At 40.9% G+C, this 13991-nt stretch overlaps 1 protein-coding gene across 1 annotated transcript in view; it reads left to right on the plus strand.

Moving 5' to 3' along the window:
* ADAMTS8 (ADAM metallopeptidase with thrombospondin type 1 motif 8) overlaps positions 1-13991 on the plus strand; it is a 62854-nt gene that overhangs the window by 22447 nt on the left and 26416 nt on the right. Inside the window, exons 2-6 of the mRNA XM_029573117.1 lie at positions 1357-1596; positions 2985-3117; positions 6037-6204; positions 6712-7010; positions 9227-9410. Coding sequence (XP_029428977.1) covers positions 1357-1596; positions 2985-3117; positions 6037-6204; positions 6712-7010; positions 9227-9410 — 1024 coding nt within the window. The remainder of the gene's footprint in view (positions 1-1356; positions 1597-2984; positions 3118-6036; positions 6205-6711; positions 7011-9226; positions 9411-13991) is intronic.

Genomic DNA, 13991 nt, shown 5'->3' on the forward strand with positions numbered 1-13991 from the left:
AAATTTGTACTGCATTACTCGCCCCCCTCACCCCAAGCAAGGCGTCATGTTTGCCTCATCATCTTGTTAATTCTTTATATATAGTATGATCCTAGTAATCTGTTGCTTCCTGAGACTATATAAAAGGTTTTGGACTGGAGCTATAATCCTCTTTTAGCAATAGGCACATGCTTTTAACTTACTTTTCTATTCTTTACATTCACCTTCCTTCATCCTTCTAAAATTGCAGATCTGTCCCAGCACTAATCTACTTCCCTTTCCAAAGCTATTACTCTACTGCAACCACTTTGACCTTCCTGCTATACTAGATTCTGTTGGTCATAGTAAATTCAGTATACTGTAGTTCAGTGTTACAATGCTGTAATTTGATTTATTTTGCATTCATGTAGATGATTTGCAATCAAGGAATTGGCATGTTGGTGGTTCTGAAAGGGAGCAGCAATGATGTCACCAATTGCAGATCTGAGCAGCAATTATATCTCCCTTGTAATTTGGTGGCAGTGATGACACTGAACCTGTCATAATGCAGCAGTGATATCGCTGTTCCTGTAATGGAGTATCTGTGCAGTCATGCCATTAATCCTACAAGAGGCATCAGTGATGTCACATTGATCTCACAGAGCAGCAGGCATGCTACCAATAACAGCTGTTCTAGAAAAGAGCTCTTAGAAATACTTAACCTGGCTTGCTTGGCAGAAAATGCATGTTATAATAAAATATTGCATGGTATCATAACTCAGCTGAGCTATGATTTGTAAATGTCGCCAGAGCTCCCAGTGGATGCATTGCAGATTTTTGAGATTCTGTATTGTTGACTCAGAGTCTTGTGAGCTGAAACGTTGGCTTGTGGGGTCAGGACATTATAGAACTATTTTGTTGTTTGAGGCAGAATTCCAAGGCATGAAATGGTCACAACTATTACAGACATGTGTTTGTACTTGTTATCTTCCAGGGTTTGTAATGCAAATCATTTTCTTATGTAGAATTTAAAAGTAAAGGTCAATAAAGAAAACTTGTAGGTGAGACTTTTTGTACTGGACTAAATCATTTTTGACTATTTTTTGAGCTTTATACTTTCTTCATCAGGTCAAAACAAAATGAAGGTAATGCAGCTCTTGAAAGCTATTCAGAAGAGTATTAAATGAATCCAATAAAAAGGCAACACCTACATCTTATTTGTCGACCTTTAGCTCTATATATCCAAGTGAACTAATATAGCAACTGCATTGCTTTTAGGTAGTATTTGCAATGTATGATTAGTGTAAGCTTAAATAACTGTGAAAACTTTGTAAGAATTTTCCTCTAGATATCTACATGCTCTTCTTAACTATTGGCCTGTTTCCTTTCCCCGTTTAGAACCACATTTTGACTCTGATGTCTGTGGCTTCCCGCATCTATAAACACCCAAGTCTGAAGAATTCAGTCAGCCTTGTGGTAGTGAAAGTGCTGGTGGTGGAGGATGAGGAGATGGGGCCAGAGGTGTCTGATAATGGAGGACTTACTCTTCGCAATTTCTGTAACTGGCAACGGACCTTCAACCCTCTGAGTGACCGTCACCCTGAGCACTATGACACTGCCATTCTGCTCACTAGACAGGTATGGGTAATTGAAACCTTCACATATCCTATTCTCTGCAGGATGGGTGCAAGCAGAAATCCCTGAGAGGATTAGGAGGTAGGATACTGCTTTATCATCCCTTTAGGTTTAATTTAGGTATCTAAATTCCAACCCTTTATAGCTTTGGAGAAACTTCATTCTCGGTGAAATTACAGATGCTAGATCAGTTAAATTAATTTTATAATATGCTTTTGACTTACAAACCTAGAATGAGAGAAGGGAAGGAGAGGGAGAATCATCCAGAGACTCAGAGTTACAGAGAAAGAGAGAAAGCGTGGACATGAGGGAAGGAATAAAGCAAATAAGGGGGAGAAAACTGGAGTGAGAAACAGGGCAAATAGTGAACAAGAGATGCAGAAATAGATATAGAGAAAGGGGGAGTAGATGCCAGTAGAAGATAGATATGAAAAGTAGGGGGAAGAGCAAACAAACATATTGTGATTCATGGGGCGCCCAAAGGTTCCATAACTGATGATTAGCATGGAGCAGTAAAGGAATGTTGACTCTTGGAATTGAGTTTGAACCAAGAAGATTTTTCATTCCTCTCTAATTTTTCTGAATCACTGAAAGGTGCAGAACATATTACCTTGAACAATGATTCACAGGGGCCAGTTGTACCCGGTAGAGTACTGGACCCATGTGATCTAGGGGTAGAAAGAACCAGTCGCTGAAATCAATGTTGGTTACACTGACGATTCTTCAGTCTCTGGCTCTTGAGCATGAAACACAGACATCCATGAGGGGAGGGACAGACTCTGTGATGGGATGAATTCCAGTCCCCGTTCCCAAGAAAAGCCGTACAGCTGAGGTGCAGGGAGTGGGGAGGGAAAGGGGGTTCTGCTTGCTTTTATCTGACATATTTCCCCATCCCATTGACTTGGCTGTTGGGTTTTCCATGCAATATCTCTTGTATATCCAATGAGGATGGTCATTAAAACTGCATACTTCCTACAAGTTCTGTGTGTGTTGGAGAGAGAAGAATGCAGGCAATCCTTGGGAAGGTCATTTGCATAATAATAATATAATAGTAACAGCAAAGTAAGGAGCTGCCAGGATGATGCTGTTACCTCCACCAGGGGTATGAACTTTCAGGAATGAAGATCTTCATCAACCAGCTGATTTATTTTTTCACTCACCCATAATCCCCTTCATGCTACAGTTTGAAACTATTGCAATGAGATTTTATATCCAGTGAAAACGAGGTTTAATTTATATATAAGGTGTGATGAGTTATCTCCTGGTGTTACCTTAGCCTGACTGCAAGATTTGTGGTTCATAGAAGAATTAGAGGTTTCTGTTACCGAAGATGGATACTTTGCTTATGTTTTGTATTTATGTTTTGGGGGGGGTTTGTGTGTGTGCCATAGGATTTTTGTGGGCATCACAGTTGTGACACACTGGGAGTAGCAGACATAGGCACGATGTGTGACCCCAACCGAAGCTGCTCTGTGATTGAAGATGATGGACTTCAGGCAGCCTACACCTTAGCCCACGAGTTGGGTAAGTCAGCAGAAGGCTCCTGTTCTACTGCTCCTTGAAGAACAGTAGCTTTGTCAGCATTACTGGGGTGCATTGATAGATGGCCTCTACTGAGTAGGAGCTGCCCACAGCTTGTAGGGTGTGACATCTGAAAAGAAAATAGAAATGACTGAGCAGGTCTGGACTGCCTTGGGTTAATCTTTGACCTGACTAATTCCTGCTGAAGATCATCTCCAAATTAGAAGACATTTGGCAAAATTAACTTTTGCCGTTCTTAGGAGTTAGAATATATTATTAAATAACAAGGTGGGGAATGTTGGACTGCGCTAACCCTAACCATTCAGTACAGATCTTGATACCTCCTTTTATTTTTCCTTTCTGTACCTCAGATTTTCCTAATTCCCTCATGCAATGTTCCCAAAGATGGCCCCCTACCTAAATCTGAATACAATTTTCAAAATCATCAATCCAGGTATAAAGTGGGGTTCCATAGTGTGGGAACTTCTAGTCAGACTGAGGGGAGGAGTTCTTGAGGAGGGGGGGGGGGGGGGGAGACCTGTTTAGGGCAGGGTTGCAAAATAACTCACACACATGGGATTTTCTAATCTATGCATATTTATCAGCAAAAATCTGCCCATAGGAAAAAGCAGGTGCAAAGTCCATGGGTCCTCTGTACCCATGTGTAATATTCAAAGGAAAAGTACATGCTTACATTTCCCTTTGAAAATTAGGTAATAGAGTGGGCTCAGTGCTACAAGGTGTGTAAACCATGCAATTGCCAGGAGGGCGGCAGTGGGGGGAGGGGGCAGGCAGCAGTAGAAGTGAGGATGGGACCCACTAAAAGAAGCAGAGGCCCTTGTGGCCATCAAAAGATCCAATCCTACCAACACAGGAAGAAGGGAGAGGCCCATGGTTGCTGGTGGACCCCCATCTCACCAGCGGCAAAAGAAGTGAGAGGCTCACATGTCACGCCTGAGGTCTATGCATGACACTTGATCCAGGAGCAGAAGAAGAGGGAACCCATTCTGTGACTCCTCTTGTGTGCTGGCCCTGTGGTATTCAAAGCTTGCAGATATAGCATTTCTTCTATGCTCATCTCCTGCATCAAGAAATGACCATAGAGAACAGAAGCCTGTGAGAATGTAAGCCTATATGAGCTGTATGTGCGTATATATGGGAACCTGTCTGGATTGTGTGTGTGAGAATGGAAGCCTGCCTGGGTTGTATGTGTGTGAGAGAGAATGGAAGCCTGCCTGGGTTGTATGTGTGTGAGAGAGAATAGGAGCATGTCTGGGTTTTGTGTGTGTGTGTGAGAATTGGAGTCTGCGTGTTATAAATGGGAGTTTGCCTGGGGTGTGTGTATGAATAGGAGCTTGCCTGGAGTGTGTGTTTGTGTGTGTATGTGTATCTACGGGAGTCTGCCTGGGGTGTGTGTGTGAGTGGAGGCCTCCCTGGGTTGTGTGTGTGTGTGAATGGGAGTCTACCTGTGTGTGTGTGTGCACGCGAATGGGAGCCTTCCTGGTGTATGTGTGTATATGTGAAGAACATTTTTGCCACCCCCTCTAATCACCACAAGCTCAGGGTGATTGGAACTCAAAGATTTTCAGGTATGGGGAACAGTGCATTTTTCCATCCTTATTAGTTTTAATTATTAGATGTCTGTGTTCTGCATGTGTGACCAAGGTGGGGTACTCTGCTAGTGTGTAGTTTCTATGTATGGATTTATAGCAGCTTGGTTTGTTATATTTTCCTAATAAGAGGTGTTTTAGGGCCTGGTATAATATTTGCACTTTAGCTTTTTCATAGAAGGGTTGTTTGTGTTTGAGTGCTGGCAGTTAGTTCTGTTTTGGTATGGGTTCCAAGTGTCTCAGTCTGTATATGCTTTTCTGTACAACAAAATGGTGCCAGTTACAAGGCTCAGCCAGAGCCATTTTTGCATATTGGTAAATGGGGCAGGAGCCCTTGGGGATCACTCCTGCACAATTTAAGAGTTTTGGACTTGCAGATGGATAAAAGAGGATCAGGAGGTGTCAGTTTTGAAAGTCTGGATCGCAAGAAGGAGCATGGCTTTTTTTCAGTGGGGAAAGGCGGGCCTAGGACAGAGCGTAAAACTGATAGTTTCTAATGTGTGTTGGCTATTGGGAAAACAACAAAAAGTCTGTATTGAAAAAAATTACATGTCTTTCGCTTTCAAAGTTTTTATTACAAAAGCTGGAAAGTGCTTCATAAATTGTATAAACACACACACACACACATATATATATATATATATATATATATATATAAAAAAATTTTTAATAAATTGTTTGCACAGGGCAGCAAAACCACTAGCACCAGTCCTGCATAAGATCCATGGGTACAAAGTACTCACAGAATTTGCACCTCGGTGGGCTATTTGAAAATTGCTTCCTGTAAGAGTTAGAGCATGAATAGGGTACTTTTGAAAGATGATCATTGAATGTATTACTTAAACAGTATTTTGCTGCTGATGTTTGATGAGGCTCAGGCATAGAATTATTGTTTTTACCTCCAGAGTTAGAGTAAATTATGGGATCTGATGTCTGTCTGTGCCATCCAGTTTTGAGTACTGCATACCTGTTACCTCTTAGAATTGTATCGGTATTTCTGTTGCAGATATGAATATCTAACCTCCACTTTCAGTAATAAACCTTATCATCCAAGCTACACGCTCTCTTTAGGAATCTTAAACTGCTTTCAGATCACTGACTCGCTTCTTTTCCCAGCCACTTTAACTTAAGGGGAGTACTTTAAGAGGCTAAATTCTGTCTGTCAGAGCTTTTAGGGCAAAGGAAGCATTTAGAGCCAACACGGCTCTTGGGATGTGATGAACACAGCTTCCTTTTCTTCCCTCCCTTGCCTCCCAACTTAATTAAAAAAAATATTTTTAAAAAGCTGGTTTCTTCCTTTCTTCATTTTTAGGGCACGTGCTCAGCATGCCCCACGATGACTCCAAAATTTGTGAGCGGCTCTTCGGGAATTTGGGGAAACATCACATGATGGCCCCTCTCTTTATCCAGCTGAACAAAAGCCTGCCCTGGTCCCCCTGCAGTGCTATGTACATCACTGACTTCCTGGACAGTGGACATGGTAGGAATATGTGGAGTTAATCCAGTCCCCTCCTTGTTCTTCTCTTTTGTCTTTCCTTTGGAGTATTCTGCTCTCTTTTTTTTTCATTTTCACCCTGTTTGGTGTTTGTCCAGCTCCTTCTCACTTTTTCTAAGGTCCGTCCGTTTCTTTTTGCCTCTGTATCCATCTTTGTATCTGTTTAAAGCCTTTACAACTTTCTATTCTTTTGATATTTTTCATGCCTCTTGGTCTTCATCTCGCCATATAGTTCTCCCTTTACCTTTTTCTTCACCTTCCTACTTCTCCTCTGCCTCAACGCATACACATCAACTTACTTTACAAGGATCACCTCCAGCGTCTGTATTCCATGGCTGTAATCTTCTATAGCGGTCTACAAACACCCCTTCAACCTCTGGACATACATGTTATGGATGAAGCTTATCTCAGCGGAATTGTACAGCCAACAAATGCATGTCCGATTGTCTTCTCAATGTGTTTTTGTTCTTTTTTTTTTTTTTTTATGAATAGGAGACTGCCTTCTTGATGCCCCAGCCAAACCCATCCCTCTGCCTGCAGATCTCCCTGGCCAAACTGTCTTGTACGGTTTGGACCACCAGTGCCAGCAGGTTTTTGGGAGGGAGTTCAAGCACTGTCCAAACACGACAGATGAGGACATCTGCTCGCAGCTGTGGTGCAGGCTCGAAGGCGAACTTCTCTGTCACACCAAAAATGGTAGCTTGCCCTGGGCAGATGGGACATCCTGTGGGGCACACAAGCTGTGCTGGGATGGTATGTGCCTGCTGCAGGAAGAGGTGACGAAACCTAAGGTAATAAAACTGACAATTTTTAGTAAACACTTCTTGTCCCATAAAATATCCATTATCATCAGTACTAACGGCATCTAAGGATGAGTCTTTAGGTATCAAAATGAACTTTGGTGGAGATGAGAACTGTACCTGGGTGTCTGAAACTCACAGCTCTCTACAACAATTGAGTGGTATTTTCAACCTGTGCTGCCAATTTTACTTAAGCTATACTATTTGGTACTAGTGCAAAGCTGGCATTAGCAGTTACATAAGATTCATTGTGCTCTGAAGTTCAGTTTCCCCACACTTAACGTGACCACTTAGCCTACAAGGAAAATGGGATTTAATCCTGGTTTCAACTTCTGTTTCAAAGCATTTTGGGACCGAATTAGTTGTGCCCAGTAACCTGGAGATGATGACCACACCGCAAATTAACCAGAAAATGCATCACTATCAGGCCGATACAGTACAGTGCGCTCCGACGGAGTGCACTGTTAACCCGCATTTGGACACGCGTTTTTGACGTGCTAGCTTTACCCCTTATTCAGTAAGGGGTAATAGCGCGTCAAAAACGCGCGTCCAACACCCACCCCCCCCCCCCCCCCCGAAACGAATAGCACCCGCAACATGTAAATTCATGTTGATGGCCCTATTAGTTATTCCCACGCGATTCAGTAAGTAAAATGTGCAGCCAAGCCGCACAATTTACTTTCAGAAATTAACTTTCTGCTGGCACCAGAGAAGTGTACAGAAAAGCAGTAAAAACTGCTTTTCTGTACACCCTCTGATTTAATATCATGGCGATATTAAGTCGGAGGTCTCAAAAGTTAAAAATAATTAAAAATTAAAAAAAAAACATTTAAAATCGGCCCGCGGCTCGCGGGTTGAAAACCGGACGCTCAATTTTGCTGGCGTCCGGTTTCTGAACCCGTGGCTGTCAGTGGGTTTGAGAACCAACGCTGGCAAAATTGGCCGTTGGCTGTCAAACTCGCTGACAGCTGCTGCTCTTGTCAAAAAAGAGGCGCTAGGGATGCGCTTGTGTCTCTAGCGCCTCTTTTTACCGCGGGCCCTCATTTGCATGCGGGCCGATACTAAATCACGCGCACAGGAGAGCGGGTGCTCTCCCGCAACTCTTACTGTATCGGCCCGTATGTAGGTTAGAGGGCGGATGCCAAAGTATTTTCAGCGCTTGTGTTGCGTGAAGCTTTGCCAGTGCCGGTTTAGTGCGAGGGCTATAAAGAATTTCCTCTAAATTGAATTGGAACACAAAGCAACAAAGACATAGTCAGATTCTCGAGGCTCTGCAGATACAGGTCAAATCAGAGTAGCTCAGTCTAAAATAGAAAAGGCAGCAGCAGTCTGTGGCAGCTCTAGATTAACTTTGCACTTTAGCAAGTGCTTTTGTGCAGATGTCGATGAGCCAAGATGCTGGATCAAACTAAAACTGAATACTTCAAAAGTCAGGCTCACTTCTGCTTCAACCAACTAAATAAACTGTGCAAATTGCTGCACAAATAGTAATACTGAAAAAAACCCCAATAATTATTTTATACTGCTTCCTCGGGGGGATTATACTGCTAAATTGTTTGTAAATTATTGTTCTGATTTTGGCAGAGGAGTCATCAAAATCTCTTGATTGCCTAGCACAGCATGCTTCTTTTTTCTCGTTCAGATATTTCTAGGTTTGTATACATTTGTAATACATTTTACAAAGCTTTAATACAGAATATAGTCTATTCTTGGCTCCTTTCTTGCAAGGGCTCAAGATAGTGATTTTCAATCATTTTGGTGGAGACTCAAATACATTTCAGGGCTGCTAAAGATATTTTAAAAAGCGCAGGCTAAAAAATATTAGGCGCTCCAAAGAATGTATAGTCCTGAAAAAGCTCGAGAACCCAATGAACACCAAATTCAGGTCTTGGAAATGCCAAAGAACTAAATATAATTAAAAATGGGAGGGCTAAAAATTCTGAAGACTGTAGGATATACTGTTATCCATTTTTTTTTATACAGGAAAGCAACTCAGGGCTTCAGGATATTAAATCAGGATTTCTGTAAAATTTTCATGTGTATGATATACTGTATGTGTGTAGGGGGGATATGTATGTATGTATTTATTTATTTAGGACGCTTATATACCGATATTCTTGTAACAAGTTACAAATCACTTTGGTTTACATTATATACATCATATATTTATATATGTATAAAATGCTACAATTTTCTCTGTGTTCCAGGTGATAGTGGATGGAAATTGGGGGGCCTGGGGTCCCTGGGGTGAATGCTCACGTACCTGTGGAGGAGGAGTACACTTCTCATATAGAGACTGCAACAACCCACAGCCTCAAAATGAAGGGAAATATTGTGAAGGTCAAAGAGTAAAGTATCAATCCTGCAACACTGAGGAATGCCTGCCAAGCGGTAAATCACTATTTTTTGCCAAATCATGCTACCAAAGCGTATTTGCACAGAGGACTTTCCATCCAAACCTGTATTTAGAAAATGTATATGTGGCTAGGATGCAGAGGTCCTTGTGAGGCTGCAAACAGTCTGGTTCTCCAGGTGACCAAGCTATACAAATTATCCTGGCTCTTAGATCAAATGTATGCATATATGCCTGATGAATACTCATGGTAGACCTCCTGGAAACCAGACCTGATTGCAGCCTTCCCAGGATTGTGCACCTCTGAGCTAGGTGCATAGATGACTTATTTCCAGTAGGAAGGCTGGCCTTTCAGCTGATCCACCCTATCCGAAGTACTGTATCATGAACCTTCTCAGGGTTTTTTACACACGCATTCTGGAACTCAGAATCGTGTATATCGTATGATAAAAAGACTATGGATACCTGAAGGCTAGCGGGAGGCCAACGTCATTCCAGTTTTTAAAAAGGGATAATCTGGCAAACTATAGACCAATAAGCCCAAATTCAGTGCTGGGTTAAATGGTAGAAGTTATTCTTAAAAAGCTGACCATATGGATAGACATGGGGATGAGTCAACACAGATTTAGCAAAAGGAGGTTTTGCCTTATCAATTTACTAAATTTTCTGGAAGGTGTTGATAAACATATGGATAAGGATGAGTCGGTCAATATAGTATACCTGGATTTTCTAAAGACTTTTGACAAAGTTCCCCATGAGAGAGTCCTCAAAAAATTAAAGTCTTGGGATAGGAGGCAGAGTCCTATTGTTGATTGGTAGCTTGTTAAAAAAAAAAAAAAAGGAAGCAGAGGTTAGGATTAAATGGTCAGTCTTCCCAATGGTGAAAGGTGGAGTGCTTCAGGGATCGGAACCAGGACCAGTACTGTTTAACGTATTCATAAACGATCTGGAAAAGAGAGTGAGCGAGCTGATCAAATTTACAGATGATAAAATTATTCAAAGTTGTTAAATTATAAGCAGATTCTGAGGAACTACAGAAGCACTTTATAATACTGGGAGATTGGGCATCCAAAAGGCAGATGAAATTTAATGTGGATAAGTGCAAAATGATGAACATAGGGAAAAAATCCCAACTATTGGTAGACAATACTGGGTTCTATATTGGTGTCACAACCCATGAAAAGGATTTTGAAGTCATTGTGGACCATGCTCAGCTCAGTATATGGTGGCAGGCAAAAAAAAAATGGCCATGTACTTAACACATGCATGGCTCAGTCTTTATTCTTTGTTCCTACCCTAGCATATGCTTCTGTCAATCTGGTAGCTCTACCTTTGACTGGAATAGGCACCCCACACTGCTGCATAGTGCAGTGAAATGGAGGGGCTCTGTGCAGCTGAGAATGAAAAGGGGGCTCACCCTAACCTCCCCTGGGTTGGGGAATGGGGTGGTTCCAAGTTCTGAAGAGAGAGCAGTTATGACAGCTGTCATGTCCATCATGTACTTGGGGGATGAGACACCATGCTGAAGCAGAGGATGAAGGCATGGTCAGGCAGGCTGAGATTGGGGCAGGCAACATTCATATACAAGCGAGAGTCAGTCAAAGGTCTGGGCAGGCAGAGAGCAGCATGACCACAGGAACAAAAAAGCCAGGTCACAATGAGTAGTTAGAGAAAGGAACAGTGACCAACCTCAAGAAGAGGAAGCAAGATCTATTGCTAAGGCACCCATTGCGTGGTATAGGCATCTAAATGTACTGGATTAGTGTTGATATCATTAGGCAGTGCCTCAGTTAGTTCAGGAAGTCAGGCCTATAAAACCCAGAAGTAGTTTAGCACCCCCTGGTAGAGGGGTTGAAGAGCAGAAGTCAGATGCCGGGAACTATACTGGAGGACCTCAATAGACTACAGGATTCAGCAGCAGAACCTGGATCATGAGGCAGGAACACATGGCCCATGGTATGTTACAACAGTATGTATGTATTTATTTATTTAATATTTAATTATGTATTATTATATTAATTAATTATATTATAATTATTATTAATTATATTATATATAATTATATTAATTATATATAATTATACATAATTATATAATTAATTATTAATTATATTAATTAATTAATTATATTATCAGTATGCCCACTGATCTGCGCCAAGAACCCTGCCACCGAAAATTTAAGCAGAACTTAAAAACTTGGCTGTTTCGAAAGGCCTTCCTCTGAAAGATGTAAATTATGCAATTACTTACCTCGCTTCTCAACTTACTCTTGACTCTTATAATACTGCCTTACCTTTCCCTTTCCCACCTACTCCCATTCCTCCCATTCCTCATATATATTTGATATGTATACTTCTAGTTTTTGCTGTTAATTTAGCACATTACTTATTCCTCTGATGTTTATTGTAAAGCCTTTGGCTGAATTACTGTTTGCTGTAAACCGAGGTGATGTGTATTACGTTCCGCGGTATATAAAAAACTATAAATAATTAAATAATTAAAATAATCATATCTGCTATATACAATGCTAGGTGGATCATAGTAAAAACATTCATACTAAAAAACACATAAACAATATCACATAAAACAAGCTACAAAAAAACAACCAAAATTAATGATAAAACAATTCTAAATTCATCAATAAATACATAAAGGAAACAGTTTATGCCCAGCATGCATTGTACCTAAAGGAGAGGCTGAAGGATCTCAATATGTTATACCCTGAGGAGAGGAGGTGCAGGGGAGATATGACACAGACCTTCAGATACCTGGTTAAGTATTAATAATACACAAACATCAAACTTTTTCCATTGGAAAGCAAACTGTACAACTAGGAGTCACAATATGAAACTTTGGAACCAACATCAGGAAATATTTCTTCATGGATAGGGTAATGGATGCCTGGAATGCTTTCCTGAAAGAAGTGGTGATAATGAGAACAGCAAATGAACTTAAAAGGGCATGGGATAAACATTGTGGATCCCTAAAGGTTTAAGGCTGATAATGAAGAAAAGGAAATAACCTATGTAATTTTAGGTTTAACATTTCTGCATGGGAGTAACCTACACAAAACAGCAGCTACTACTCTTAACAGAATGCATGGAGATAAGCTGCATGGCTTGGCAGTTGCTACCTTTTAACAGAGTGCATGGAAGTGACCTGTATGATGCGATAGTTGCTAACATAAACCACTTTCTGGGCAGACTGGATGGAATATTTGGTCTTTATCTGCCATCATTGCTATGTTACTATGTATGTTAAAAAGCAACTAAATCAATATACATTACACAAAATATACCCACAGTGTCAGATAACAGTTGAAGACAAAAGCAGAATAAAGAGACCATACAGCTTAAATAGAAATGTATAGACAAAAACTGAAATGGAAATCTCAGCAAACTAGATGCTGTATACAATGCAATATTGCCATTCCTCATAAAACATCAAACAATAAACTATTTATTTTAAATATAAATCATGAATCATAATAAAACCATACTCATAAACCAAAATTTTCAAAATATCTGATGACTAAACTATTCAATAATTAAAAAATTATAAATTTCCCAAAATACTAATAAAAACAGCAGAAATATCAAATAACATTCAATAATTTGTACTATTAAGAATTTTAAAAGTTCCTTCTCTCTATACCCATGATCTTTTGATTTCTAGTCATCCTGAGATTGTCATGGACTGGGGGAGGTAGGGGATGCACAAACTTAATCTTCTTTCATACACACACACGCTCATTCTCTGGCACACTCCCTCTCTCATACATATACCTCACACTATCACATTCACAGGCTCTCTTTCACACACATATCCATACATACACACACATCAATCATAAAAAAAAACTATACTAATAGAATAAATATTGGAAAACAGCTGATGAACAGGACATCATTCAATAATAAAACAAACATTTTTTTAAAAAGTTCTCAAAAACCAATAAAATATTTCAAAACAGATGCAACAAATAATTCCCAACAGATAAATCTAATATGATTTAAAAAAAAATCGCCCACTCTCCATACTTGTTGGTTTTTTTAAATTTTTTTGTCACCCTGAGATTGTCATGGATTGGGAGAGGGGGACCACAGAAACCTTAGCCTCTCTCACACACACATACTTACACGCTCCCTCTCACATACACATGCTGTCACACACTCTCTCTCCCTCACACATGCTCTCATGTGCACCCTCTGTCACACACACACATCTGCACATAGGGCCAGATTTTGTAACCTACGCCCGATTTTATAACATGCGCGAGCAGCTGCGCGCATGTTATAAAATCCGGGGTTGGTGCGCACAAGTGCACACCCCCTTGCGCGTGCATGTTATAAAATCGGGCATAGGTTACAAAATCTGGCCTTATGTGCAGATATATGTGTGTGTGTGTGTGAGGGAGAGAGAGTGTGTGACAGCATGTGTATGTGTGTGTGAGAGGGAGCGGACTCGGAGGGAACTTTCCTTCCGCCCTCCAGCCATATCTAAATCCCCCCCACCTTTATTTTATTATTTACGCCTGCCTCTGGGCAGGCGTAGGTTGCGGGCGCCGGCCGAGTGCCGGTAGGCTATCCCCGGGCCCAGCGGCAATGGCGAGGCCTCTG

Source organism: Rhinatrema bivittatum, chromosome 12 (assembly GCF_901001135.1).
Source record: "Rhinatrema bivittatum chromosome 12, aRhiBiv1.1, whole genome shotgun sequence".
Classification (NCBI taxonomy): domain Eukaryota; kingdom Metazoa; phylum Chordata; class Amphibia; order Gymnophiona; family Rhinatrematidae; genus Rhinatrema; species Rhinatrema bivittatum.